At 69.0% G+C, this 23,814-nt stretch overlaps 2 protein-coding genes across 3 annotated transcripts; both read right to left on the bottom strand.

Moving 5' to 3' along the window:
- Positions 1-29: 29 nt before the first annotated feature.
- On the bottom strand, positions 30-14,210 carry WNK4 (WNK lysine deficient protein kinase 4). 2 transcript variants are annotated; one of them, XM_075443709.1, is made up of 20 exons: positions 13,714-14,210; positions 7,903-8,075; positions 7,146-7,366; positions 6,918-7,075; positions 6,195-6,283; positions 5,894-6,113; positions 5,486-5,816; positions 5,166-5,296; positions 5,028-5,095; positions 4,811-4,952; positions 4,627-4,743; positions 4,396-4,551; positions 4,064-4,121; positions 3,775-3,927; positions 3,078-3,631; positions 2,785-2,881; positions 2,267-2,681; positions 1,943-2,145; positions 673-770; positions 30-589 (listed from the first exon to the last, which is right to left on the bottom strand). In XM_075443709.1, the coding sequence occupies exons 1-20, from the start codon at positions 14,164-14,166 to the stop codon at positions 587-589; spliced, it is 3,840 nt and encodes a 1,279-aa protein (XP_075299824.1). In that variant the 5' UTR covers positions 14,167-14,210; the 3' UTR covers positions 30-586. The 2 variants fall into 2 exon arrangements, with proteins under 2 accessions (XP_075299824.1, XP_075299823.1); XM_075443708.1 differs by having other exon boundaries at positions 30-586.
- Positions 14,211-20,753: 6,543 nt separating this feature from the next.
- VPS25 (vacuolar protein sorting 25 homolog) lies at positions 20,754-23,521 on the bottom strand. The gene is made up of 6 exons (XM_075443690.1): positions 23,428-23,521; positions 23,124-23,269; positions 22,965-23,018; positions 22,586-22,674; positions 22,007-22,082; positions 20,754-21,441 (listed from the first exon to the last, which is right to left on the bottom strand). The coding sequence occupies exons 1-6, from the start codon at positions 23,472-23,474 to the stop codon at positions 21,329-21,331; spliced, it is 525 nt and encodes a 174-aa protein (XP_075299805.1). The 5' UTR covers positions 23,475-23,521; the 3' UTR covers positions 20,754-21,328.
- Positions 23,522-23,814: the final 293 nt, after the last annotated feature.

Below are 23,814 nucleotides of genomic sequence, written 5' to 3'. Positions count from 1 at the left end.
CCCTCCGGACAGACCCAGACAGACCACGCTTGTGTTTAATCCGTATTTATGAAAACATTTTCCAGAAATTGGTTCGTAACGAAGCGCACCTGCCGCTGTTGCTGGTGCACTGGCTCCGCCGGCGTGCGGGCTGAGGGAAGCTGCTTCCCGCTCCGCAGCCGGCTCGGTCTCAGGGCTCGTTCTCCCGAGGGTCGCCCTGGGGCCGCAGGCTTGGGCCCCCCGCGTTGTCCCACGCAGGGAGCAGGGCTGGAGCGGCCGCGGGGCAGAGCTGGGGCACAGCACGGAGGCCGAGGTGGGGACTGGGAGGTGGCAGGGCTGGTTCTGCGCGGGGCAGGGTGGCTGCAGGCTCAGCTCGGAGGAGAGCCATGGCAGAGTGCGGCGCCTCGCACGGGGCCTGCGGCTGGGACCGGGCTGGAGCAGCTGGGCTGGGAGGGGGCCAGGGGGGCCCGGGGAGGGAGGAGATGGGAGGACAAGCGTGGGACAGGCCTGTCCGCCCTGCCGCAGGGGCCGGGCTCCCGGCGCTGGCTGCCCCGGGGCAGCAGGCACTTGGGTGAGGTAGTTGACGGAGTCACTTCTGGCCAGCTGCCTACTGGGGGGAGAGGTGGCATGAGCTGGGGGCTGCTGGGCCCACTGCGGGGCCACCGGCAGCGGGAGCAGCCCCCTGCCCCTTACCATCCAGCCGAAGTCGTCGGCGAAGGTCACCCCCTTGCTCAGGCGCTGCTCCTGCGAGCCCGTGCTGCTGCCGCTCAGCGAGTTGCGGCGCATGATGCCTGCCGGGACAGAGCGGCCCTGAGCCGGGGCAGGGTGGGGGCGCGGAGCTGTGCCCCCGGGCAGCCCCTGCCCCGGGGGTCTCCATCCCGCAGGGACCTGGGGGTCCCTGTCCCTGACCTGCAGCCACTGCCCAGCCCGCAGGGCCTTGAGGGTCCCCGTCGTGCAGCCCCCACCCTGGGGTCCCTGTCCCGCAGCCCCCACCCAGCCCACAGGGCCTTGAGGGTCCCCATCCCGCAGCCCCCGCCCAGCCCGCAGGGGCCCGGGGGTCCCCGTCCCTGACCCACAGCCCCTGCCCAGACTGCAGGCCCTGGGTGTCCCCATCCCACAGCCCCTGCCCAGCCCCACAGGGCCTCGGGGGTCCCTGTCGTGCAGCCCCCACTCGGGTCCCTGTCGTGCAGCCCCCACTCGGGTCCCTGTCCTGCAGCCCCCACCCAGCCCACAGGGCCTCCAGGGTCCCCATCCCGCAGCCCCTGCCCAGCCTGCAGGGCCCCAGGGGACCCCATCCCTGACCCACAGCCCCTGCCCAGACTGCAGGCCCTGGGGGTCCCCATCCCGCAGCCCCCGCCCAGCCCCACAGGTCCTCGGGGGTCCCCATTGTGCAGCCCCCACCCTGGGGTCCCTGTCCCGCAGCCCCCACCCAGCCCACAGGGCCTTGAGGGTCCCCATCCTGCAGCCCCCGCCCAGCCCGCAGGGGCCCGGGGGTCCCCGTCCCTGACCCACAGCCCCTGCCCAGACTGCAGGCCCTGGGGGTCCCCATCCCGCAACCCCTGCCCAGCCCCACAGGGCCTCGAGGGTCCCCGTCGTGCAGCCCCCACCCTGGGGTCCCTGTCCTGCAGCCCCCACCCAGCCCACAGGGCCTGGAGGGTCCCCATCCCGCAGCCCCTGCCCAGCCCGCAGGGCCCCGGGGGTCCCCATCCCTGACCCACAGCCCCTGCCCAGCCTGCAGGCCCTGGGGGTCCCCATCCCGCAACCCCTGCCCAGCCCCACAGGGCCTCGGGGGTCCCCATCCCGCAGCTCCCGCCCAGCCCCACAGGGCCTCGAGGGTCGCCGTCGTGCAGCCCCCACCCTGGGGTCCCTGTCCCACAGCCCCCACCCAGCCCACAGGGCCTGGAGGGTCCCCACCCCGCAGCCCCCACCCAGCCTGCAGGCCGGGGGCAGCGGGGGCTGTCACCTGGGGGCTGTGGCAGCTCCAGGCGCTGCAGGCTGTTGCGGCGGGAGGGGTTGAAGCTGCCCTTGGAGAGGCGGCGCTGGCGGCTGGAGAGCATGGCGGCCGGCGAGACGATGCCCAGCGGCGGCTGCTTCCCCAGCCGCAGGTACAGCTCCTCGATCTCCTTCTTCTGGGCGCTCTGCAGCAGCTGCACCTCGGCTAGGTGCCTGCGGAGGAGACGGGGCCTGGCACCGGGCTCTGCGCCCGCCACGCCGGGGGCATCGGCCTCCTGCAGCCCCGCGCTGCCCTGGGCGCTCCCCGGGCCCCTCGCGCCGCGGGGCCACTCACTTGTGGCGCAGGCTCTGCAGCTCCTCCCAGATCTCCTCGTCCTCGCTCTCGCTGTCGTCGCTGCTCAGGTAGGGCAGGCTGCGGGAGTGGCTCAGCCACACCTGGCTCAGCACCGCCGGCGGCGCGGCCTCCGCGCCCTCCTCGCCGGGGCCCTCCCGGTCGCTCGCCTCCGGCACCGCCGTGCCTTCCTCGGTCAGTGCCACCGCAGCCACGCGGTCCTGCGCCGCTGCCACCGGCACCGAGTCGCTGCTCGAGCTGTCCCCAGCGTCGGGGGCTGCAGGGAGAGGGGAGCCGCTCGCTGCTGGCCCCGCGACGCGTCGCTCACCCTCGCTGCTGCCTGGCACCGGCAAGGTCGCGGCCGGGTCCTTGGTTGGCGTCACCTGGAACCGGCCCAGGATCTGGGGCTTGGCTTCTGCTGGGGAAGGGGCCAGTGGTGGGGGTCAGGGCACGTGGGGACGTCGCAGTGCCCCAGCGCAGACGCAGCCACGCGGCGCAACCTCGGCCCTTCCCCGCCTCACCTTCGTTGATGGGCGAGAGCCGGGCCTTGGGCACGCCAGGGGCTGGTGACTCCGAGACGATGAGGGGGTGGCTGGGCCTGGGGGAGCCGGGCGGCACCTGCGGGCACCCGAGCACGTCAGCCGCCCGTCCCCGGTGCCCCCCGCCCCCCTCTCCCTGCTGCTCCCGTGCCCAGGACCCACAGCCTGCTCAGCCCTCCCCACACCCCGGGGCTCCCTGTCCCCCCCCAGGGCAGCACCCGGCACCGAGCCCCACCTTGACCTACCCCGGGGAGCCACTGCCCCCCCATACTCACTGAGCTGCCCTCCAGGCTCCCCGGCGTGGACGTGCTCAGCGATGGCGGGGGACTGCCCGTGGCCTCGCTGCCTGTGGGGCACGGTGCCGGGGGAGGGAATGGCAGGGGGACGTCGGACCCCGCGGACTCCAGGGTCCCACCGCAGGCCGGGGCTGGCTTGGCCATGCTGGCGGGGTCGGGGTAGACGAAGCGCGGGGGCCCCAGGGCAAGGCTCTGCGGCCGCGGCAGCAGCGGGGGGTAGAGGTGCCCGCCCGAGCTGGCGATGGAGGAGACGGCAGGCAGCAGCGTGTGGGCCACGCTCATCACTGCCAGGGAGAAGACGTTGGCCAGGGACAGGAGGGGGGCAGTGGGGGACCAGGGCGTGCTGGTCACAGGGGGGCTGAGGGGGCTGCTGGGGACGGGGGACGTGGGGAGTGGCAGCGGGGACAGGAGGGCTTGGGGTAGCGCGGGTGGGACGGGTCCCCCCGGGGTGCTCGGAGGGGTCTGTGGGACCGCTGGGGATGCCGTCAGCCAGGAGGGAGCCGTCGAGACGAGGGGCCAGGTCTGCACGGAGCCTGCAGAGAGAAGCGTGTCCGGACCCCCACGAGCCCCCCGCACCCCTTGCCCCGGCAGCTCTGAACCCCGTGCTGGCGAGGGACCGGCCAAGGAGCGGCGGCTGCACAGGGACGGAGCTGCCTGGCCCGGCCAGGGCTGGTACCTGTCGGGGACCCCGGCAGCTGCGGCTGCAGCTCGCGGGCAGGGGCTGCCGGCGGCTCCGCAGCGCTGGCGAGGTCGTTCTCCGACTGGGAGCTGCTCCGCGATGGCAGGACCGGGGACTGGACCAAAAGGCTGGGACTGGCACAGCCCAGGTCTGCGGCACAGGAGTGCCCGCCGACGCTCAGCCGAGGCTGGACGTGCCCCACGGGACCCCCAGGCTCAGCCGGGGCTGTCGCCCACCCTGCACAAGGCGGGGGGGAGGACGGGCCCGTGCAGGGGCAGGGACGTACCGCTGAGCGAGGATGAGGAGGAGATGGAGCGCGAGAGCTCCTGCAGCTGCAGGTCCACCTGCCGAGGGGATGTGGCTGAGCCCAGCGTCGGGGCAGAGACCCCAGACAGACCCCCCCACCCCAGCCCCACCGCACGGGGGGACAGGAGCCAGTGGCTCTGCTGGGCAGGGGCACCATGACCCACCGAGGAGTGGGGCTGCTCCTGCCCCGGGCTGGAGGACCCTGCACCCCAGCACCCTCCCTGCCGGGCTCCCTGGGGCCGAGCAGCACCCGCAGCCACGCTCGGCACTGACGCTTTCCCCAGCGCTGCGGGAGCCGGGCTGGGCACTCACGGGGCTGCCTGCGCCGCGCTCGGCCTCAGGGCTCTCGGGCAGCTCGGCGGCACCGCGCCCGTCCTTGCGGAGCAGGGTCTCCACGCGGTGGATGATGTCCCGGATGCGGTGGACGAAGCCATCCCGCTCCGACTTGAGGATGAACTCGTTGTGGACCTGGTGGTGGCGGGGCTGCTCAGCACCCGGCACAGCCGGGCAGGCCCCTGCCCTCGCCCCCCTCCCCACATGCACCATGATGGCCGCGATTTCCTCCGGGTTGTCCCCGTCCAGGTCAAACTTGAAGGTCACCATCTTGTTGTTGTAGGTCTGCAGCTGGCACTCCACCACCCGGTCGTTCTTGTCGGAGATCTGCAGGGGACAGGGCCAGCTCAGCCCAGGGAGCGTCTGCCCACCCGCCCGGCACCCCGGCACTCACGTCGGTGATGCGCAGCCTGGACCGCGCCCGGCGCCGCAGCAGCTTCGCCGAGGCCCGCTTGGCCGGCAGCTTGGCGCTCCGCTCGCTGGCCGAGAGCCCCTCGCAGCCATCGCTCAGACCGGACGCCACGTCCGAGGGGTAGCTGCAGCGAGCACCGGCACATCAGCGCAGCCGTTCGCCGCCACCACGCTCCCCACCCGGCCCCCCACCACCTCACCTGTCCACCGGGGAGGAGAAGCCGCTGGCGGGGGGCAGGCGCTCGGCGGGCAGCTGCACCGCGATGCTCTGCGGGGAGAGGACGGCGTGAGCCGGCGCTGCAGCCGCCCCGACCCCAGCCCCGCGGGGCACCGCTCACCGTGGGGAAGCAGCGGGCAGGGCGGGCAGGCGGCGGGCTGGCGGGGAACCCCGCCGAGGAGCTGCGATGGGCCGGGTCCGGGGAGTCCAGGAAGCCGGAGGAGCTCAGGTACCCGTCCGTCTCGCCGTCGGCTGCGGAGGAGCACTCGCGTGAGCTCGGCTGGAGCCAGAGCCACCTCCCTGTCTTGCGCCCCTGGGAATCAGCGTTGGGGCTGGGTGCACGGCACGGCTGGAGCTGGGGAGGGGGTGGGGAGGGACCCCCCTGCCTGCCTGCTTCCCGCCCCGGGTTGCCCTGCGGCCCCCCACCCCGTGCCTACGCACAGGTGGCTGAGGAGTAGCTGGTGTGCTGGTAGGTGAAGTGCTGGTGCTGGTCCGCCTCTGGCTCCTCGGGCTCCGGCGGGAAGGTGCTGCCGAAGACGGAGTCCACGGAGCCGGGTGTGGCCGGGGCGGGCACGGGGGTGCCAGGCGGCAGCGGGGACTTGAGCTCCTCCAGCAGCCGCAGGACACCCGCCGGCTGCTCTGGCTCTGCAGGCGATGGCACGTCCTGGGCACGCTTCAGCTTCTCTCGCTTGCGCTTGATGGCGACCACGCGGTCCCGCACCGCCTTGGCCACCAGCTTGTAGTCGGCCTCGCAGATGAAGCCCAGGACCACCTGCATGGGGAGGGGTCTCGTCACGTCGGGGCACAGCGACCCTGAGGCACCCAGGGTCCCTCCATCCCTGCACCCACCATCTCCTGGGCCACCTCCTCTGCCACGTCCTTGTAGAGCTCGAAGAGGAACTCGATGGCGTTGTTGTCCTTGTACTTGCCGTGCAGCTTCTTCGTGTCATCCATGCGCAGCCAGAGCTTGAGCCCAGACTTGACACCGTCATCCTCCTCAGCCAGCTCCACGTGCACCCCCGTGTCCTCCTGGAAGAAGGAGTGCTCCAGGAGGTCCTGGATGGTGTACCTGCAGGGAGCACAGCTCAGCGCGGGGACAGGGACAGGGACAGGGAGGGGCTCTGCCGCCCAGGCCCCCACATCCCCTCACCGCTCGTTCTTGTCCATGCGGATGCAGCCCTCGATGATCTCCTTCAGCTCTGGAACCTTCACCTTGTAGAAGCTGCTGGGCTTCAAGCCCTGGGGTCAACGGGTGTCAGTGCCTCCTCTGCCAGACGCTGCCGCAGCGCCGGCTTTCCAGGGCCCGGGGCTGGACCCAGGCTCTGCGGGGCCGCCGGATGCTCCCCGGGCAGCCACAGCCCCGCAGCCCCCGGGCACAGCCCCGCTGGCAGCGGGGGACGTGTGGGGACAGAGGTCCCAGCCCAGGGCCCCACTGGCCTGGCCGCAGCTGGACCACACGCGCCGGCATGGGCAGCCGAGGCCGGGAAGCCCCGGGGCTCCAGGCTTCCACCACGGCAGGCAGGGGCTGGCGGGAGCCGGCCGGGCCCGGCTGGGGCGGCTGCGGTGCCCCGGGCAGGGTGCCCGCGTCGACCCGCTCCCGTTCCACCCCATTAACACGCTGCCAGCGCCTGGCGTGGGACGAGGGACGCGGGGGGGGGGGCCTGGCAAGCTGTAGCCCCCTGCCCTCCGCGGGCCCCATGCCCTGGCACGGCACCCGCTCGCCGCCTCGGCTATTTTCAGACACTTGCAGAACCTGCACGGTGACACATTTCGGGGAGCAGAGAGGCCCCACAGCTCCATCCCTCAGCCCCCTCGCCCCCTCCCACGCCCACGGCTCCAGCCCGCGGCGCTGCCCCAGCCCGGGGCTGCTCACCGAGGTGACCTTGCGGTAGATCTGGGCAGCGTTCTGGCACTCGGAGTAGGGGTACTCCGAGGTGGCCATCTCCAGCATGCACATCCCGAAGGCGTAGACGTCCACTGCCTCGTCGTACTTCTCCTCGTACATCTCTGGTGCCATGAACTCGGGGGTGCCTGGGGCCACAGCGGGGCTCAGCACCCCCAGGGCACCCACCCACCCGCCCACAGCCGCCGCAGGACCCACCTATGACGCTCTTGGCGAAGGAGGCTCGCTTGAGCGTGGCCAGACCCAGGTCCCCGATCTTGACCGAGCCGGTGGGGCCGGTGATAAAGATGTTGTCGCACTTGAGGTCACGGTGGATGATGGGGGGCGAGCGGGTGTGCAGGAAATGCAGCCCTTTGAGGATCTGCCGGCTCCAGCGTTGCAGCACCTTCAGCTTCATCTCCTTGAACCGCTTCAGATAGCTGCCAGGGCACCCACGGGGCTTGGACCCACGGGGCTCGGACCCAGCCCACCCTTCTCCCACCGCACCCATCTGGACACGAGTGCCCATGTGGGGCAAGCAGCAAAAACGTCTTGGAGTCAGGGGCTCCCAGTCCCCTTCCAGCTGGGCTCCGCAGAGGCAGCGCGGAAAACGCAGCCCAGGAGGAGCTGAGCTCCTTGAGATGCCGGCACCCGGAGGCAGCCAGGGCGAGCAGCCGGTGCTGCCGCCCCACTCAGCACCGGGGTGCCCGGGCCACACCATCCCCACGCAGGGCGGTGACACTGAGGATCCGGGGCTCCAAACACCCAGCAGCGACCCCCGATTTCTGTCTCCAGCTCCCAGCCCTGCCCTGTCATCCGCCCGGATCCCACCCGAGCCCACCACAGCCCGTCATCTCCACCCAAACACCCACGTGAAGTGCCCAGACGGGGGGTGCAGACCTGTCCCTTGCCTCCCCATCACCACGGGGACCCCATCCCCTCCCCTGTGCACTTCAACCGGGTGGTCCCTGCTCACGTTTTCAGGGTGCCGGACGTCATGAGCTCGGTGACCAGCACGATGCAGATCTGGCCTTTGACAGACGACTTCCAGGAGTCATAGAAGCGGACGATGTTGGGATGCTGCAGCCCCTTCAGCATCTCCACCTCCTCGCTGAACCGCTGCCGCTCCGTCTTCGACAGCTTCCGCGTCTGCGGGAGCCAGTGGGGAGGTGAGGGGGGCACATGGGGTCCCCAGCAAGCACAGGGGGATGCCCTGGCTTACCAGAGACCCTCACGTCCTCGTCCCCGCTCCCTAAGTACGAGGCAGCAGGGGCTGCTGTGGCCCCAGCGCAGAGCCGGGGTCAGACGTGCTGTCCCCCTGCACAGGGTCTCACGCCCGGCTGGGGCCGTCCCAGAGCATGGTCTCATCCCACCCAGCCAGCCCCCACTCCCCAGCCCTCCGTGGTGCTGCTCTGCGTGGAGCTGTGCTCCCCTGGTTTGGGGAGCAGGGCTCAAAGTCTCCCACGACAGAGACTGCATCGAGAAGCCCGTGTGCTTCCCTGCTGTCAAAGCTGCCCCGTGCCAGGGCCGCCCGTCCCCTCTCCCACTGCTCTTAGCCCCTAGGCAGTGCCCACCACCCCACCACAGGACAGGGATCCCGGCTGGCAGCCACCCATCGAGAGGACGCACGGGGCTCTGCAGCAGCCCCGGCCGGACAGCGTGCACGGGGCAGACCCGACGGTCACAGCCCCTCTGCCCCTGGACATCACCACCAGCTCCAGCACCAGGCACCGGCGTGGCAGGGTGCCGGGCCAGCCTCAGTGAGGCCTTTGTTGGGGAAAGCAGGGGGGGAAGTTCCAGCCCAGGTTTTTCCATGTTCCTCCTGCTCGAGTTAATTAAAGTGGAAACCGAAGCCGAGGGCTGACACAAGCACTGAACAGAGCCAGGGCTGGGGCCAGGGGGGAGGACGCAGACCCCTTGCCCTGGAGGGACATGGCCCCACAGTGCAGGACGCGGGGAGCCAGCCGGCCAGACCCAGCAGGAGCCGAGTCCTGCCCCGAGCCCGGGCAGCTGCGAGCACCGAGCCCCGGCAGGAGCAGGAGCAGGAGCAGGAGCAGGGAGCAGCATCCCCTGCCATGACTCCACCGTAGCCCCAGACCCCACCGGGCCCAGCCACTGCCCAGCCTGGGGGCTGCTCAGCCAGGACCCCCGTCCAGCTCCCGGGGCCGAGGAAACCGGGGCAGCTGCTGCGCTCCCGCAGCCAGGCACTGCCAGAGCCATGCTCAGCTCCTTGGCCAGCGGCCACCATCCATCAGCCCAGGCAGCTTTCGTAATATTTTCATTGCATCACAGCCGGCCCCACGGCCGGGCTGGAGCTGCTCCATAATCCCCTCTGCTTTTAACACTCGCTCAGGGACCCAGCTCAGCCCAGATGAGAACCTGAGCCCGGCTGCAGCAGGATGAATGGGACCTTTCATGCCCGAGGAGAAAAACAGCAACCAAAGCCCCTGCGCAGCCCAGCGGCACGCCGGCCGCCCTGCCCAGCACCACGGCTGCCCTCGGACCCCCCGGGCCCCACACTCCCACCAAGAAGTCCGGAGGCTTCACTGCGCCCCAAACCCGCAAGGGCACAAGGGAAGCAACCGGGGCTACCAACAGGGGCAGGGAGGGAGCCGCAGGCGGCCGTGGCTCTCCCAGCTTGGCGAGAGGGGGCCTGCTTGGAGCCATCGGGCCAGCGTGGCCCCTGCCATGCCACCCCCAACCCCAGGCAGAACCCTCGGCACAAGGCCACCTCTCCCAGGGTGCCTGGAGCCAGACCTGGGGGAATGAAGCTCCATTCCCCGAGCCTGTGCCAGGAGCGCTGGCAGTGGAGAGAGGAGCCCAGCCCGGCCGGAGGAGCTGCTCACCCAGGGACTGGGCACCGGCGAAGGCGGGTGGCCAGCCGAGCCCGCCACCCTGCACAGCACACAGGGACACTGTGTCCCCTCCTAGCAGCACCTCGCGCGGGGCAGAGGAGGCCGCTGGGGACGGCAGTGTGGGGCTGGGTGAGGAGCTGCGTGGCTGCGGTCCAGCCCCAGCCTGTGAGCCAGGAGCTGGCTGCCGGGGAGCCCGGCGCGGCCAACAGCGGGAGCCGAGGCCAGCGCAGGAGGAGGGAGGGCCAGGCTCGGTGGCCAAGGACAGCTCTCACCTCTGCGGCTGGAGGCTCTCCCCAGCACGGGGAAGCGTCAGGGCAGCGTGCAGCCCTCGCAGGGCTCCCCTGCCGCCACCGCCCTCGCAGAGCCCCGGCCCTGCAATGCCCCAGGCAGGGGGTCCCTAATGTGCGGGGCTGACAGTCGTGCCCAGAGAGGGGGGCACTCATGCACTGGAGGGACCTCCACAGCAACAGCATGGCGGGGCACAGAGCAGGCACTGGAGACCCCCCAGTGCCTTCCCTCCGGCCATGGCCACAGCCACTTCGGCCGCGGGGAGGTCCCGAACCCCGTGGCCGAGGAACTGGCACCACGGCAGCATCGCGTACCCGCGCCCCACCGCTGCTCCCCGTGGGTCTGCACCCCACTGCTTGGCCACGATCACCTTCCCAAGCCCGCAGGGCGCCCGCCGAGCAAACACCCCCCGTCCCCTCCATCCCCTCCCGGACAGGCAAAGCTCCCAGCCCCGTGCGGGGCTGAGCCGGGGCGCTGGCCCGGGGCCTCAGCAGGCTCAGTCGCAACACGCTTCTCAACCACAGCCAGGCTGGGCTGGGCATGCGATGGGCAAGGTTTGAGAAGACGCAGGAACTTGGGAAGGAAGGTGCCCACGGCCCCGGGGCAGCCGGCCAAGGTCGCCTGCCCGACCCGGGCAGGGAGCGGGGGGAGGCACCGCAACGCCCACTGCGCACAGGGACCCTGAGGGGACCCACAGGAAAACCGCTCACGGCCAGGTATTTACAGCCCGATCCCGCTCCGGGCCCCTGGTTTCCTCCCTGCTTCCTCCTTCCCCACCGCCCCGCAGCACCTACCAACAGGAATAGCCCCCGGTCTAAAGCTGGAAAGCACAAACAGATCTCGGCAGGGCTGCGGGACGCAGGCAGGAGGCAAGGACAGACGCCGCGTTCAGGACTGCGGGGCAGTGGCACGGGGGGACGGGGACAGGCAGGTCCCAGAAGGGTCCCACAGGAAGGCAGGGGAGAGGCAGAAACGGCCTCCAGGTCGCCAGGCACCAAAGAGGGAAGGGTAGGGTGAGGACGAGATGGGGAGCTCGGATTTGGGATCAGGAGCCATCACAGCAGCTGGACGAGGCTCTCCAGACCAGAACAGGTCAGGGCTGAGGTTAGGCATTCATTTAGAACTGAAAGGCAATAAAAGGAGAACTGTGAGCGACACAGGACAAAGCTATTTTTAAAAGGGCAGAACCACAACCATTTTTATTCGTGGTTCCAAATCCCGTATTTGTGTCACAGTGTCTGATTGTTTGCATGATTGCTGAAAAAAACAAACTTTTCTAAGTCTGCTTCTGTGCTTTCAGCCCCTCGTGGGACGTGGATCTTAGGACAAGGGACATTGGATAAAGAGCACCCAGCGGGATGGGGCTGGGTGGGGAAGAGCGAGGGCTGGGAGGGAGCGGTGGGGACAGCAGCGGGGCCGGAGCTGCCCGTGCCGGCCGGCGCTCGAGGGGCTCAGCTGCAGCCGGGCTGCGCTCCCCCGGGAGGGTGACGGCAGGCGGCAGAGGGGAACCGGGGCTGCCAGGTCTCCCAGACACTGCAGGATGCTCAGGCAGGGTCCCCGGCAGGAGCTCGGTCTCCCCGCACACGTCCCCCACCAGCTCCCCATGGGCCAAGCGAGCGGCTCCCGTGGCCCCAGCCCACGCCGGCCCCGCAGGCTGGCAGGGCAGGGCTCTGCCTGCTGGACTTGGGGCACGGGAGCGTTTTCCCCTCATCCCCCCAGCAGCCACCTCGCAAGACACCGGCACGGCTGTGCGCAGCCGCACGCATGCCCTGCCCGCACCGCTGCCAGTCCACGGCCAGCTCTGCCAAACAGAGCCCACGCGCACGCAGCCCTGCCCCGGGCCGCAGGATGGGCACCGGGGGCCACATCCAGCCCCAGCGCAGACACAGGAGCTGCTCCGACACAGCGGGGTGGGGTCGGGGGCCCCGCAGCCCGGCCTGGGGACACACACGAGGGCAGAGAGCCAGCTGTGCCACCAGCCCCGCCACACACACCAGCTGCCAGCGCAGGGGAGCTGGGGCACATCTGCAGCGAGGGGCTGAGCGCCGCAGGGAGGGACACAGAGCCAGCCGGGCGGGAAGCGCCGAGCACAGCTGCCTCAGCCAGAGCAGGTCCTGGGCTCGCCGAGGAGAGCCGTGCCCTGCCAGCAGCAGGCTGGTGCTTCCCCACCGCCCAAGGGGACGCGGGACAAAGGGAGCTGGGGAGCGCTCGGACGGAGCCGCGGGGCCGTGCGAGGGAGCGCTGAGCTGGCTCTCGGCAGCCAGCTGCATCAATTGCGCAACCCACGAAGGCAGGCGCAGTCCCAAGACCTCACCTTCCTCGCTAAGAGGCCACATCGGCCCCTCCAGAAATCACCCACCGCTATCTCGGGATCTCTTCGTGCACTGCTGGGCTGCAGCCACCCGAAGGACGCAGCCCGGGCAGCCACACCAAGGGCTTTTGGAACAAGACACAAACTCGCAAGACACGTTTTTCTGTGTAAACAAGGACTTGGACCTTCCAGCCACTGCAGCCACCCCAGTGTCAGGAGTCTGTCGGAGGCTTCAAGCTTTGCCAAAGCCCCTCCCCAGGGGCTTCAAGGAGAAAAGGGAGCCCCACGGCACGGCTCTCCCTGTGCACCTCCATGGACAAGCCCAGGCCCCTCAAAAGCAATGAGCGGGAGGTGTTGCAGGGGCAACACCTTCACCACTGCCCTCAGCATCCCACGGTTAGCACCCTGCTGCCAGGCTTTGGGGCAGCGAAGGGGACGGAGGAGTGCAGCAGCAGAGAGGAGATGGCGCAGAGACCTGGAAAGCCACAGGTCCAGGTGCTCCCAGCAGAGAGCCCCTGGCAGCACCGCAGGAACCACACGCAGGTGCCCACGGACACCGCTTCAGCCAAGGTCAAGCAGCCAGAGCACACCAAGGTCGCTCCGTACCCCGCTCCTGACTGACGCCTGGCCCCAGGCTCGCTGCAGCCACGTGCCCCAGCGCACGCCGAGGGCTATCGGAGCAAACCTCGGAGCAGCTCCAGCGCTGGCACAGGCGCACGTGCGGCGGCTGGCACCGGGGAGGGCACCCCTGCCCTCGCCGCCCTTCCAAAGGGAAAGCTGCAGGCTGGCGGGCAGGGTGCTCAGCCCCGGCAGCTGCGCCCGCATCCACCTGCAAAACCCCGGCGCGGGGCCTGGCACCGGACCATGGCTGCCCCGGGGTGCTCCATAGCGCAGGCAGCGGGAAGGCGAACGGAAAACAGCACGTGACGGGCAGGAGGGCCGGGAGCAGCAGCGTTCAGCCGGGAGCCTGGGCCTGGGCCAGGAGCCCCGTGCGGTGCTGAGGCAGCGGCAGAGACGGGCGCAGCACAGGGCATCGAGGGGAGCCCCTGCAGACGGGGGCCGACGTGCCTGGCAGACACGGGGCATCGGGTCCCTGCGCTCGCTGGGACGGGCTCCAGCCCCGGGGAGATGCCCCGCGGTCCCGGCACGGCAGCCCGGGCGGGCAGCGGCGGGCAGAGGGGCTCGGGGCCGGGGGGGCTGCCCACTCCAGAGAAACCGGGCAGAGAAGGGTCTAGCCGCCCCCGCCGACGCCCCCTCCCCCGGGGCGGGGGTCTGCGGGGGCGGGCAGGGTGCGGGCAGACGCGGGCAGGGGCAGAGGCGCGGGCGGCCGTACCTGCAGCTCGCACCAGGCCACCTCCACGGTGGTCTCCGTGTCCAGCCCCTTGTAGACGGTCTTGAAGGAGCCGCGGCCGATCTCGATGTCGAACTTGAGGAACCGGCCGTCGGGGGAGGTGGCGACCGCGCGCGTCTCCACCTCCTCGCTCTCCGTCTCCTCCGGCTCCCGGCGCCCGCCCGCGCCCGCCGGCGGGGACCCCCCGCGCCCCCCGCCCGCCGCCGGGTACCCCAGCAGCTCCAGCTCGGCCGAGCTCCGCCGGTTGAAGCGGGAGGAGGCGCGGCGGGAGTCGCGCCCCGAGGGCCGCCGGCTGCGGTGCGGGGCCCGCCCGGGGAGCCCCGGCCCCGGCTCCGGCCCCGGCTCCGGCTCCGGCTCCGGCCCCGGCGGGGAGCCGCCGCCCGCCCGCTCCGCCTCGGGCTGGGACATGGCTCCGGCGGGCTCGGCCGCCAGCATCGGCTGCGCCCGGCCCGGCCCGGGGCGGCCGCTCCCGAGCAGCTTCGCACCCGGTGCGGCCGCGGCCCCGCAGCCAGGAGCGACCGCCGAGCCCCGGCCCGGGCACCGGCCCCGGCCCCGCCCGGCGGCCCCGCCCCCGCCCCGCCCCCGCGCGGCCACCGCCCCCCGCCCCGCTGCGCCACCGGCCCCGCCACCGGCCCCACCACCGGGCACCGGCCCCGGCCCCGCCACCGGCCCCGGGACGGGCGGCCAGCACTGCGGCAGCAGACGCGGGCTGCGCGCAGCGGGCGAGCCCCGCACCCCGGCCCCGCCCCCCCCCGCTGCCCCGCTCCCACCCGAGCCCCGGGGCCGCGCTGCCCGGGGCTCCGAGCCTCGCCGAGCCTCCCCGCAGGGCAGGGCAGGGCAGCCCCCTCCCCCGGGCTCCGGGGCCGCTGCGGCTGAACCCCCCGGTTCTGACCTTTCCCCCGAGCTCCCGAGCCGCCCCGGGACCCCCGTCCCGTTCCCGGGCTGCGGGCCCAGCCCCGCACCGCTCCTCCCCGGGCTCACCCGGGGCCCGAAATGCTGGAGCCGGGGTCGTGCGAGTGGGGAGCCGCGAAGGCGCGAGCCGAGACCCCGCAGCAGAGCCCGCGGCCCCCCCGGGCGCGGCGCGGAGGTTCTGCTGCCCGGTGGGGCCGTTCGCACGAACACGACCCAAGCGCGGCCGGCGCCGACTTCTTTTCGCTAAGGTCAGGTTGTTTCTGCTCAACGATACCGGAAACTTAAAGCAGAGGACGGACACGGGAGCGCAGCCACGTCCTCCCCTCGCGCTAACCGGGTGCAAGCCGGGCGACCCGGGGGCTGCAGCCCCACGAGCCCCCCTGCCCGGCGCGAGGAGGGAGAAGCATCGGAAGAAATGTTTGTTCGACAGAAGCCCTGGCCAGGCTGAGTGTCACGGTGCCCGTCCCCGGCACAGGCTCTGCGCGACCCCGCTCGTCCAGCCCCGCTCTCCAGCTCGCCGGAGGAGCCAGTGCCACCTCCCCGGGAAGGGCTTTGGCCGACATCTTGCCGAGAGCGGCTCGTCTCAGCGCGGGCTGGTGAGCAGAGAGCAGCGACCACATCCTCACCCAGCCCTGCGCTGCGCGGAGCGTGCGCGGGGCTCAGGTGCGTGTTCCGTCTGAACATGAGGAGGAACTTCTTCCCTCTGAGGGTGACGGAGCCCTGGAACAGGCTGCCCAGGGAGGTTGTGGAGTCTCCTTCTCTGGAGATATTCAAGACCCGCCTGGACGGGGTCCTGTGCGGCCTGCTGTAGGTGACCCTGCTTCGGCAGGGGGGTTGGACTGGATGACCCACAGAGGTCCCTTCCAACCCCTACCATTCTGTGATTCTGTGATTCAGAGCTCTGCCTGCGGGACCGGCGGCCGCTCGGCCGCAGCACTGGGCGTCCACGGCGGCCAGAGCCAAAAGCCTGGGGCAGCTGGGCTGGCGGGTGCCGTGCTCGCGCTGGCCCTGGCATGGGAGACTCTCGTAAGATGCAACACGGTTTGGCTCAGCTCAACGGGCTTTGTTCGGACGCACCCTGCCCCGGACCTGCCCGGAACCTGCCCGCTTCTCGCCAAATCCCTTGCCAGAAAGGGGTGCACCCCTGATCCCCTCACAGCTGCATCTCATGGGATTTCCCGCTCCTGCTGGGCTCTCTCCTTGAGCACCTCAGAGGCTGCACGAAGCGAGGAGCCCACGCGGGAGCCGGGCGATCGCTGTCCCAGCCTGGGAGGGCAGGAGGAGCCGCGCGAGGAGCCGTGCTCCAGGCCCCTTCGGCCTCTGCCTCTCCTCCAGCGCCCATCACAGGACACGAGGCTGCAGCTTTTACTCACACAACATGTCAGGTTTTAAAACCTCCCTGCTTAAAAAGTGATTGCTTTTATTTTTACCCTGTCCTGATCACAGCTTCCAGCAGAGGTGGAGATACCGGTCCTTCCCAGCTGAACGTCCGCAGGCTGATCCGCAGGACAGGCAGCGCCTCGTCCCGCTCGGCAGCTGCCAACGCGGAGGCAAATCCGGCAGCTCAGGCAGCGGGGGGTCCTGCCGGAGCGTCGACCCCAGCACTGGCACACGCTGATGGCTTCCTCCGTTAAACTGGACAGCAGACCTGTCCTCGGAGGGAAAGGGCTCTGGGTGGGTGGGAGCGCCCACCGCCACGGGACGGGCATTGTGCTCCAGGGGCATCCAGCTCAGCTGTCCCCAGCCCGGGGAGCCCAAAGACAGAAAACTGGTCCCAGCTCCTCGCTCCCGCAGCACAGCACGGAGCAGGGCGGCTGCGGGACGGACCCAGCGTGTCTGAGATGGGGGCCCCAGGGCCACCAGCCCCGAGCTGGGCAGGGAGGACGAACCCCGCAGCTCTGAGCAGCGGCATGGCCCCCAGCCCTGCCCAGCTGACGCTGCCCGAGCCCCTGCGGGCCGGCTCCACAGCCCCCCCCCACCCCGGGGGTCCCTGCTGGGGCCCCGCACTGCCCTGGCACGGGGACACAGCCCAGGCTGGCAGGGAGCCCCAGCTCTTCAGCGAGAGACACGGAGCCGGGCGGGCATCTCGCCTGGTCCCTGCTAGGCTGGAGTGCCCTTATCGAGTGTTTTCATCGCGAAACGAGATGCCTGGGAGGATCCCAGCGGAGCAGAGGAGCGTCCCGGTCCTGGCGAGGACCCCGCAGACAGGAGAGGAAATTAGGGCTGAAGTCTGCTCCCACCGCTGCCCTCCCACACCTCCTGGTGAACAGCCTGAGCAGGTCCCCCGCCTCCCCCCGAGCACCGTCCCAGCCGAGAGCTGGGCAGGGGGGAGGCAGCTCAGGCAGGGCTGGGGGGCTCCTCCTGGCCTGGCCCGGGACACCACGCTGGAGCCAGCTTGGCCCAAAAGGAGCAGGTTCCAGCTCTGCCATCAACTGCCCATCGCAGGGCTCAGACGGTGCCCGCAGCTCCCCGGCCGTTATCAGGGTGACATTTCGGGGCTGCGGGTGCCAGCACCAGCCCTTCGCTTTGAGGAACCGCTGCAATCAGGCAGCGGAACCCATTTACCACTCGCATTTGGCTGCCAGGAAAAGAACAGGAGACTGTGTAATCGCTCTCCTCGGGATTAGATCATGAATCAAAGCCCTGCTCAGCTCCTTGCTCCAGCAAGCCCTGCCAGGAATTGTCCATTCTGATCCCGGAGCTCGAGGCGGGATCACAGAGGGGCCAAGACGGGTCCGGACGCAGGCGGCCCCGCGGATGGGGGACGTGCAGCTCCGGCTGCGAGGGACGGGGCGCCCGGCCCGGGAAGGGTCAGAGCAGGGGGGCTCTGCAGCCACCAGGGCTTGCTTCACGTTGGCCCCAGCACCCCGTGCCCGTGGAGCTCCCAGCCTCCTCCTGCCGTGCCCCTCCTCACCCCAACGCACACGAGTGCAGGGCGGAGGAGATGTCACCCAAACCTCAGCTGCAGCTCTAACCCCAGCAGATAACTCCAGAGGATTTCCTTAGCCCACAGTCACAGACGTAACCCACCTGCAAATTTGTCCCAACATATAAATTTATCAAACTGAAACAACTCTTGCTCCAAACAAGCCGCATTAAATAAAAACTCTCTCGGCGTTTCTCCTTCCCTGACCAGCGGGATCCGAGTGTGCGCGGCCTGATAGTGCCTTATCTCGGCACCAGTCCCCCGACCTCCACCTCGCCCTGGCCAGCCAGCCCTAATCTCCATGGCCAGACGTGACAACGGCCTCAGAGCGGCCACAGGCAGGAGGCAGGGGGTGCACCCCCCCCCAACCCCCCCAAACCCCACCTTCTCCACCGAGCCCCTCCGCGGGGCCAGGCTGGAAAGCACCTCTGGGTGCCGGAGCCTGAACCGTGCCCGTGACGGAACCCTGGGACTGCGCAGAGGTTTGGGTTTGGTTTGTGAACCCCCAAGGGAAGGGCTCGCCCCCCGGCAGACGGGGCGGGGGGTCCCGTGCCGCAGGCAGCGCAGCGGAGGCCGAGCAGCAGCAGGCGAGGCAGCCGCCGGACGGGCTCCAGCCACGCTCCTGCACCCACCGCTCCGCCCCGCAGCACCCGCAGCTCGCCCGGGGAGAGGCGTGCAGGGGAAAGGCACTCCCTGCCCTGAGCAGCCCAACCGCACCTCCTTCACCTCCACCCCGCAACCCCAGGGCTTCCACCGCAGAGCAGCCCCGCGAGCATCTCTGGGTGGCACAAGCCGGGCTGGCTCGGTGTCCCAACGCCGTGATCACATCACCAAGCGCTACGAAGGGCTCAACACAGATAAGCAAGTTTCAGTGGGCAACTAAAAGGCTTTGTTTTACCTGCCGGCAGGAGCCTACGTCACCACGAGCTACAAATTGCCCCGTCCCCCACAGAGGGAATGGCCAGGGAGCATCCGCTTCTCCCAGGGCAGCAGAACCAGCCAGCAACGGCTCCTCCAGCCCCACGCCCCATCCCACAGCCCCAGGCTCCATCCCACAGCCCCAGGACCCATCCCACAGCCCCACGCCCCATCCCACAGCCCCAGGCTCCATCCCACAGCCCCAGGACCCATCCCACAGCCCCACGCCCCATCCCACAGCCCCAGGACCCATCCCACAGCCCCAGGACCCATCCCACAGCCCCAGGACCCATCCCACAGCCACACGCCCCATCCCACAGCCCCACGCCCCATCCCACAGCCCCACGCCCCATCCCACAGCCCCAGGCTATCGCTGACAGCGGCTCCTCCAGCCCCAGGCTCCATCCCACAGCCCCACGCCCCATCCCACAGCCCCACGCCCCATCCTCCAGCCCCAGGACCCATCCCCTGCCCCACGGCCCCGGGCCATTGCGGCAGACCCTGCGAGCAGCTCACTGCTGCGGTGCTGCCGTAGTGCCCAGCACCCAGAGTCAGTCCTGCAAGGACCTCGCAGGCACAGCTGGATTTGACCTTTTATAACCATCTGAGAGGGTGCGGAAAAAAGAATTTTACACCGTGTCCATTCTGAAGGGGGGGACGTACTCTTCCTCCTCCTCTCATGAAGTAAGCAACTAAGTAGGAAGCTGAAAACAGAGCAGTGAATTACTGCCAGGAGTGCCTTGGAAAGAAAAAGGCTTAAGGTTTAGGCTTATCTAATGTCACATCAGCCATTTCCTAAGAAGGGAGCAAATTTAATTAAGAACACAGACCCACTCAAGGACAGCCAGGTTACATACAGCACGCGGACTCAGAACACAATGCTGAGGTCGGCATCGCATCTACGAAAAGCAAGAAACACAAACATCCTGGGCCTGGCTGCTAAAGGCTCGTTATTTGGGATCAGATGCAGACGCCATCAGGCACAGAACAGCCAGCAGAGCCACACAGCTCGCTGCAGACGCTCCCTGGCGAGATGGTGCGCGGTGGCACCGAGGCCGAGATGGCTGTGACCCCAGCGTGTCCATCCCCGAGGGCTGCTGTGTCCATCCTCTGCCCCCAGACCCGACAGCTCGGGTGGGGGCTCAGCCCAGGCCATCAGAGCAGGGCACACGAGACCACCCTGGGCTGTCCCCAAGCTGCCGTGGCACCAGCACGAGCGGGGCAGGCATGCTCGCCACGGGCTGGGCCACCCCCTTCACCCCTCACCCAAGTCATCTCAATGCTCATAGGGACGATGGTCTCCAGAAAGCATCAGAGACCACGTCAGCCCCGCGTGCCAGGGCTGGCACACGGGAATGCCTCCGCAGCACTGCTGCCACCGGCGCAGAGGAACCCCGGTCACCAGCCTCCAGCCGCAGCTCCAGAGCGATGCGCCCAGCTCGAGCCAGCACATCCTGCTGAGTTCAGGTCAACGGGCTCCGGCTGCAAAAAGGGAATTATTAAACTTCACAGCCCCACAAACTCAGCCTGGACCCTGGCATCTTGCTACGCTGAAAATCACCCACCGTCGATGAGGGCTGTCAGCAGCACTGCAGCTGAGCCCGTGCCGAGCCGCCCTCCGAGGCAGGGCAGGCAGGATGAGCTGCTCGGCACCGGCTGGGAACCAAGGGCCGAATCCTGCCGGGGAGCGGGCACCAACCGCTCCCCCGGACCCCGAGAACGACCACACCGGGTCTGACCCAGCGTCGCTCCAGCCCGGCACTCCCCGCTGCCCGCAACAGGCACTGAATGCTTGGGCGAAGAATGGGAAAGGCGAGCGTGATCCCTCCCCAGCACTGCCGTCCACCTCCCCGGTCAGCGATTAGGGATTTACCGGGTCAAAGGCTGTACCTGGTCATGCTTGCTGACAAGCTGGGTACTTTGTTATCAGCACCGAGAATCTAAAGCTGAAGCCATACCCTCTACCAGCCGCTGCTGCACAGAGCAAGACCCCTGCAAGAAACCCGTTAGCCTTCGGTGGGCTGCACGGGGAAGACAAGTGAAAGCTGCCCTGCAGCCGGGTAGTACGGGCCCGCAGGGAGGAGAGCAGCCGCGCTGCCTGCTTCCCGCTCGGGTGGGGGGCTCGGCAGGGCCAGCCCTCGCCGGGCACACTGCCCTGCTCATCTGCTGCAGCGAGGAAACACGGCTGCAGGGCAAGAATCTGGTACGCTGCCCTGTTTTGTTTCTGATGGAAAAACAGAGATAGATGAAAACACCCAGGCTGCTCTATAAATACATCTTGTTTTAATTACTTCAAATTAGTTCCTTGGGATCCACCCCCACCCCGCTGCACAGCCTGCTTTGCAGCAAGCACACATCATTCTGCCATCGAGGTCTTCTACAGCACAGCAGCGAGTTCCTCGCGCTTGCTCTCGCCCCGCTGGGCAAGGCAGCGGGGACTGCAGAGCCTGAGCACGCGGCTGGCGGGGGGACGGAGGTGCCCCCTGAGGCCAAGCTCCACCAGCCAGCTTAGAGACCAGCCCGTGGCCTCCACAGAGCGGGGACCAGCAAGAGGAGCAGTCCCGTTACTCCCCTTCAGGGTGGTCCCTCTCGGAGCTGCCTAGAGCAGCTTCAGCCTCTCACACACGACCAACAGGGAGAAAAGACAGACAGAGGATCTCTGATTACTTCTAAGCAGTCATTGTCTTTGGAAGGCTTCGCAGATTCTCCTTGCCCCAAGAAATCCCGTATGCCGCTGCCACGGCTTGAAACCAGGCCAGGAGAGAGAACCTTCACAGCGAGCACGACTTCAGCAGCCAGGGAGGAGGGGAGGGGAGAGGAGAGGAGAGGAGGGGGCTCCCATCAGAAGAACTTGACGCCTCGGCCATCGTCCAGCGTGATAATTTCAGCCTTGTGCTCTTGCTGCAAGGCTTGCAGGGCGCGGAGCAGCATAGTCTCATCTAAGCCATGGAACTCTGGGGAAGGACAGAGATTCTCATCAACAGGAAGGAAAAAAAATAAAAATTGCATCAGGAAACCAACAGGCTTGCACAGTCCAGGGATGGTGGCAGCGAAGCAGCGGGCTCTGCAGAGCACCCTTCACACTCCAGCGCCGCAACGCTACGGCAAACCCAGAGCCACCGCTACACCGACAGACCCATCCCTACATTGCTGCATCGGGAACACGGCCTGAAGGCCATCAGACAGAAGGGAACAAGTCACAGCAGTCTCGACGGCAGCACAAAAGCCAGGCATAAAACCAGAACAGCCCGCACCTCACAGCAGATGAAGAGCTCGGCACTGGGAGGCCTCTGGGGCGGGGGAAGGTTTAAAAAGCAAACAGTGATAACAAGAGGAGACATTCATGCAGCGTGGTAAAAAAGCCTTCAGAGTGGCATTTGCCAGTGGTGATTGGTGTGAGCTTGCATAAGCAATTCTAAAATGTTTAATCTATAAACTATAATCTGAGTCGGTACTCATTATGTGCTCAAATCAAGCGTGCTCTGAAAACCTTCTCCAGAACAGAACCCATGACACTACCTTCGTTCTCTGTATCATCTCCACTGGCCAACTCATACAGCGTGAACACAGAGTTGGTCAAGCCATTCTTCGACACCTGGAAACACAAAAGCAAGACAGCAAATCTCATCTGTGTGATGTCACCTCCTTGGCGCCAACTCTCGTACACCTCAGCGCGAGCGAAATGGAACGTGGCCAGCACTCGATGAGCAGAAATACCCTGGAAATGCCCCAGGGCACTGGAGGGCCAAGAAATGATGCCTAAGGAAACCAAGACGGTTCCTCTCCCTGCCCACGTGCTTCACAAGGACCCGTGCCACACGAAGGCAGCGCAGCTCTGTCCGCCCTACGGAACAGCCAGCTGCAGTGGGAGCGGACGACTGCGCATCCGCTGCTCGCACTGCGTCTTGCAGCACGTAAAATGCTGTTCACGTCTCTACGCTTCTCTGCAACAGAGAAACGGGAGAAGAAAGGTAAAAGCAGTGAGGAAGCCAGAAAACAACATTACAACGGCCTTTTTCGCAAGTCGCAGGCAACGCCGCCCCTCCTCCCGGGGACAGGAGGCCTGGTCTGCGGGTCAGGCAGCGGCTGCGTTCTCACCCACTGGTAGATGAGCCTTCCCCACTCCTCGGGTCTCCTCCACATGATCAGAAAACTGGTTTTGTTCTTGTCCAGCCATTCCAGGTTCCCTAAAACCAACAGGGAAAAGGGTCTGCATCCGAGCACGAGCCCACAGCAACGGCCGAGCCCGCAGCCTCCACGGCCCGCGCCAGACGCCGTGCCGGACGCCGCGCCCCACGCCAGCTCCCCACGCATCCCCGTGGGCGCGGAAACTGATTTCCCGCCCGAGCCCCCTCCCCGCAGCCCCGCATGGCCACGCCGGTGGCATGGGCCACGATGGGACGGGCGAGCCGCGGCCCCCGGCAGCGGGACGGAGCCAGCCCAGCGCTGGGCACCGGACGGACAGACGGACACGCACCGTTCTTGCGCAGCTCCTCCAGCACCACCTGGATGGACTCCAGCGGGAGCTTCCCTGGGCTGGGGTTAAGGAGCAGTCACCGACCGGGGTGGGGGGGCGGCAGGCGGGGCCGGGGGCCGGGAGAACCGGGGGCTCCAGGGGCTCCGGGGCAAAGGATACGCTGGAGGCGGCGGTTGGCGAAGAGCGGGCTGTCCTGGGCCTCCCGCACCGTCATGGCGGGCAGCCGGTGCCGCTGGCTGTAGGCGAGCGCCAGCGCGCACCAGGCCGAGAGCTGCTTCTGCCGCGTCTCCCCGTTGGGCTGCAGCCTGCGGGGCTCCGCTCAGCCACCGGCACCGGGCGGGGACCCGGCTCCGGGCGGGGACCCGGCCCCGCCCCGCCCCGCTCCCCCCGGCCCCGCCCAGACCCCGGCCCCGCCCCCCCGCCCCGCTCCCCGGTGCCGGTCCCGGTGCCCCCCCGCGCTCACGTGAAGAAGGGCGGGAAGCTGTACTGCCAGGGCCACGCGAAGCTCATCGCCGCCGCCGGAACCGCCGCCGCCGCCTTCCGGCCCGCCCCGCCGAGCCCCGCCCTCCCGGCCGGGCGGAGCCCCGCCCCCGCGCGGCCCCGCCCCCGCCGAGCCCCGCCCTCCCCGCCGGGCTGCGGCCCGCCCCCGTGGAGCCCCGCCCTCCCCGCCGGGCGGAGCCCCGCCCCCGAGCGGTCCCGCCCCCGTCGAACACCGCCCCACCCTCACGGAGCCCCGCCCCCTCGAAAGCCCCGCCCCTCCCGGAGCCCCGCCCCTCCCGGACGGCTGCGGCGCTGCCCGTGCCAGGTGCCCGCTGCCGGTGCCCGCTGCGTTCCCCGCAGGAGGGCTGCG

This window comes from Opisthocomus hoazin, chromosome 26, assembly GCF_030867145.1.
Source record: "Opisthocomus hoazin isolate bOpiHoa1 chromosome 26, bOpiHoa1.hap1, whole genome shotgun sequence".
NCBI classification, from domain to species: domain Eukaryota; kingdom Metazoa; phylum Chordata; class Aves; order Opisthocomiformes; family Opisthocomidae; genus Opisthocomus; species Opisthocomus hoazin.
This window is presented reverse-complemented; position numbering and strand designations above follow the sequence as displayed.

Excerpts from the sequence above, each read along its gene's own strand:
- WNK4 (XM_075443708.1), bottom strand. The coding sequence starts at position 14,166 with ATGCTGGCGGCCGAGCCCGCCGGAGCCATGTCCCAGCCCGAGGCGGAG. Across the intron at positions 7,076-7,145 it reads CTTCGCCAAGAGCGTCATAG|GCACCCCCGAGTTCATGGCA; the intron begins GTGGGTCCTGCG and ends CTGTGGCCCCAG. Across the intron at positions 5,297-5,485 it reads CAGCTACTCCTCAGCCACCT|CCGACGGCGAGACGGACGGG; the intron begins GTGCGTAGGCAC and ends GCTCCTCCGCAG.
- VPS25 (XM_075443690.1), bottom strand. The coding sequence starts at position 23,474 with ATGAGCTTCGCGTGGCCCTGGCAGTACAGCTTCCCGCCCTTCTTCAC. Across the intron at positions 23,019-23,123 it reads CGCCAACCGCCGCCTCCAGC|GGAAGCTCCCGCTGGAGTCC; the intron begins GTATCCTTTGCC and ends ACCCCAGCCCAG. Across the intron at positions 21,442-22,006 it reads AGATGATACAGAGAACGAAG|AGTTCCATGGCTTAGATGAG; the intron begins GTAGTGTCATGG and ends GTCCTTCCCCAG.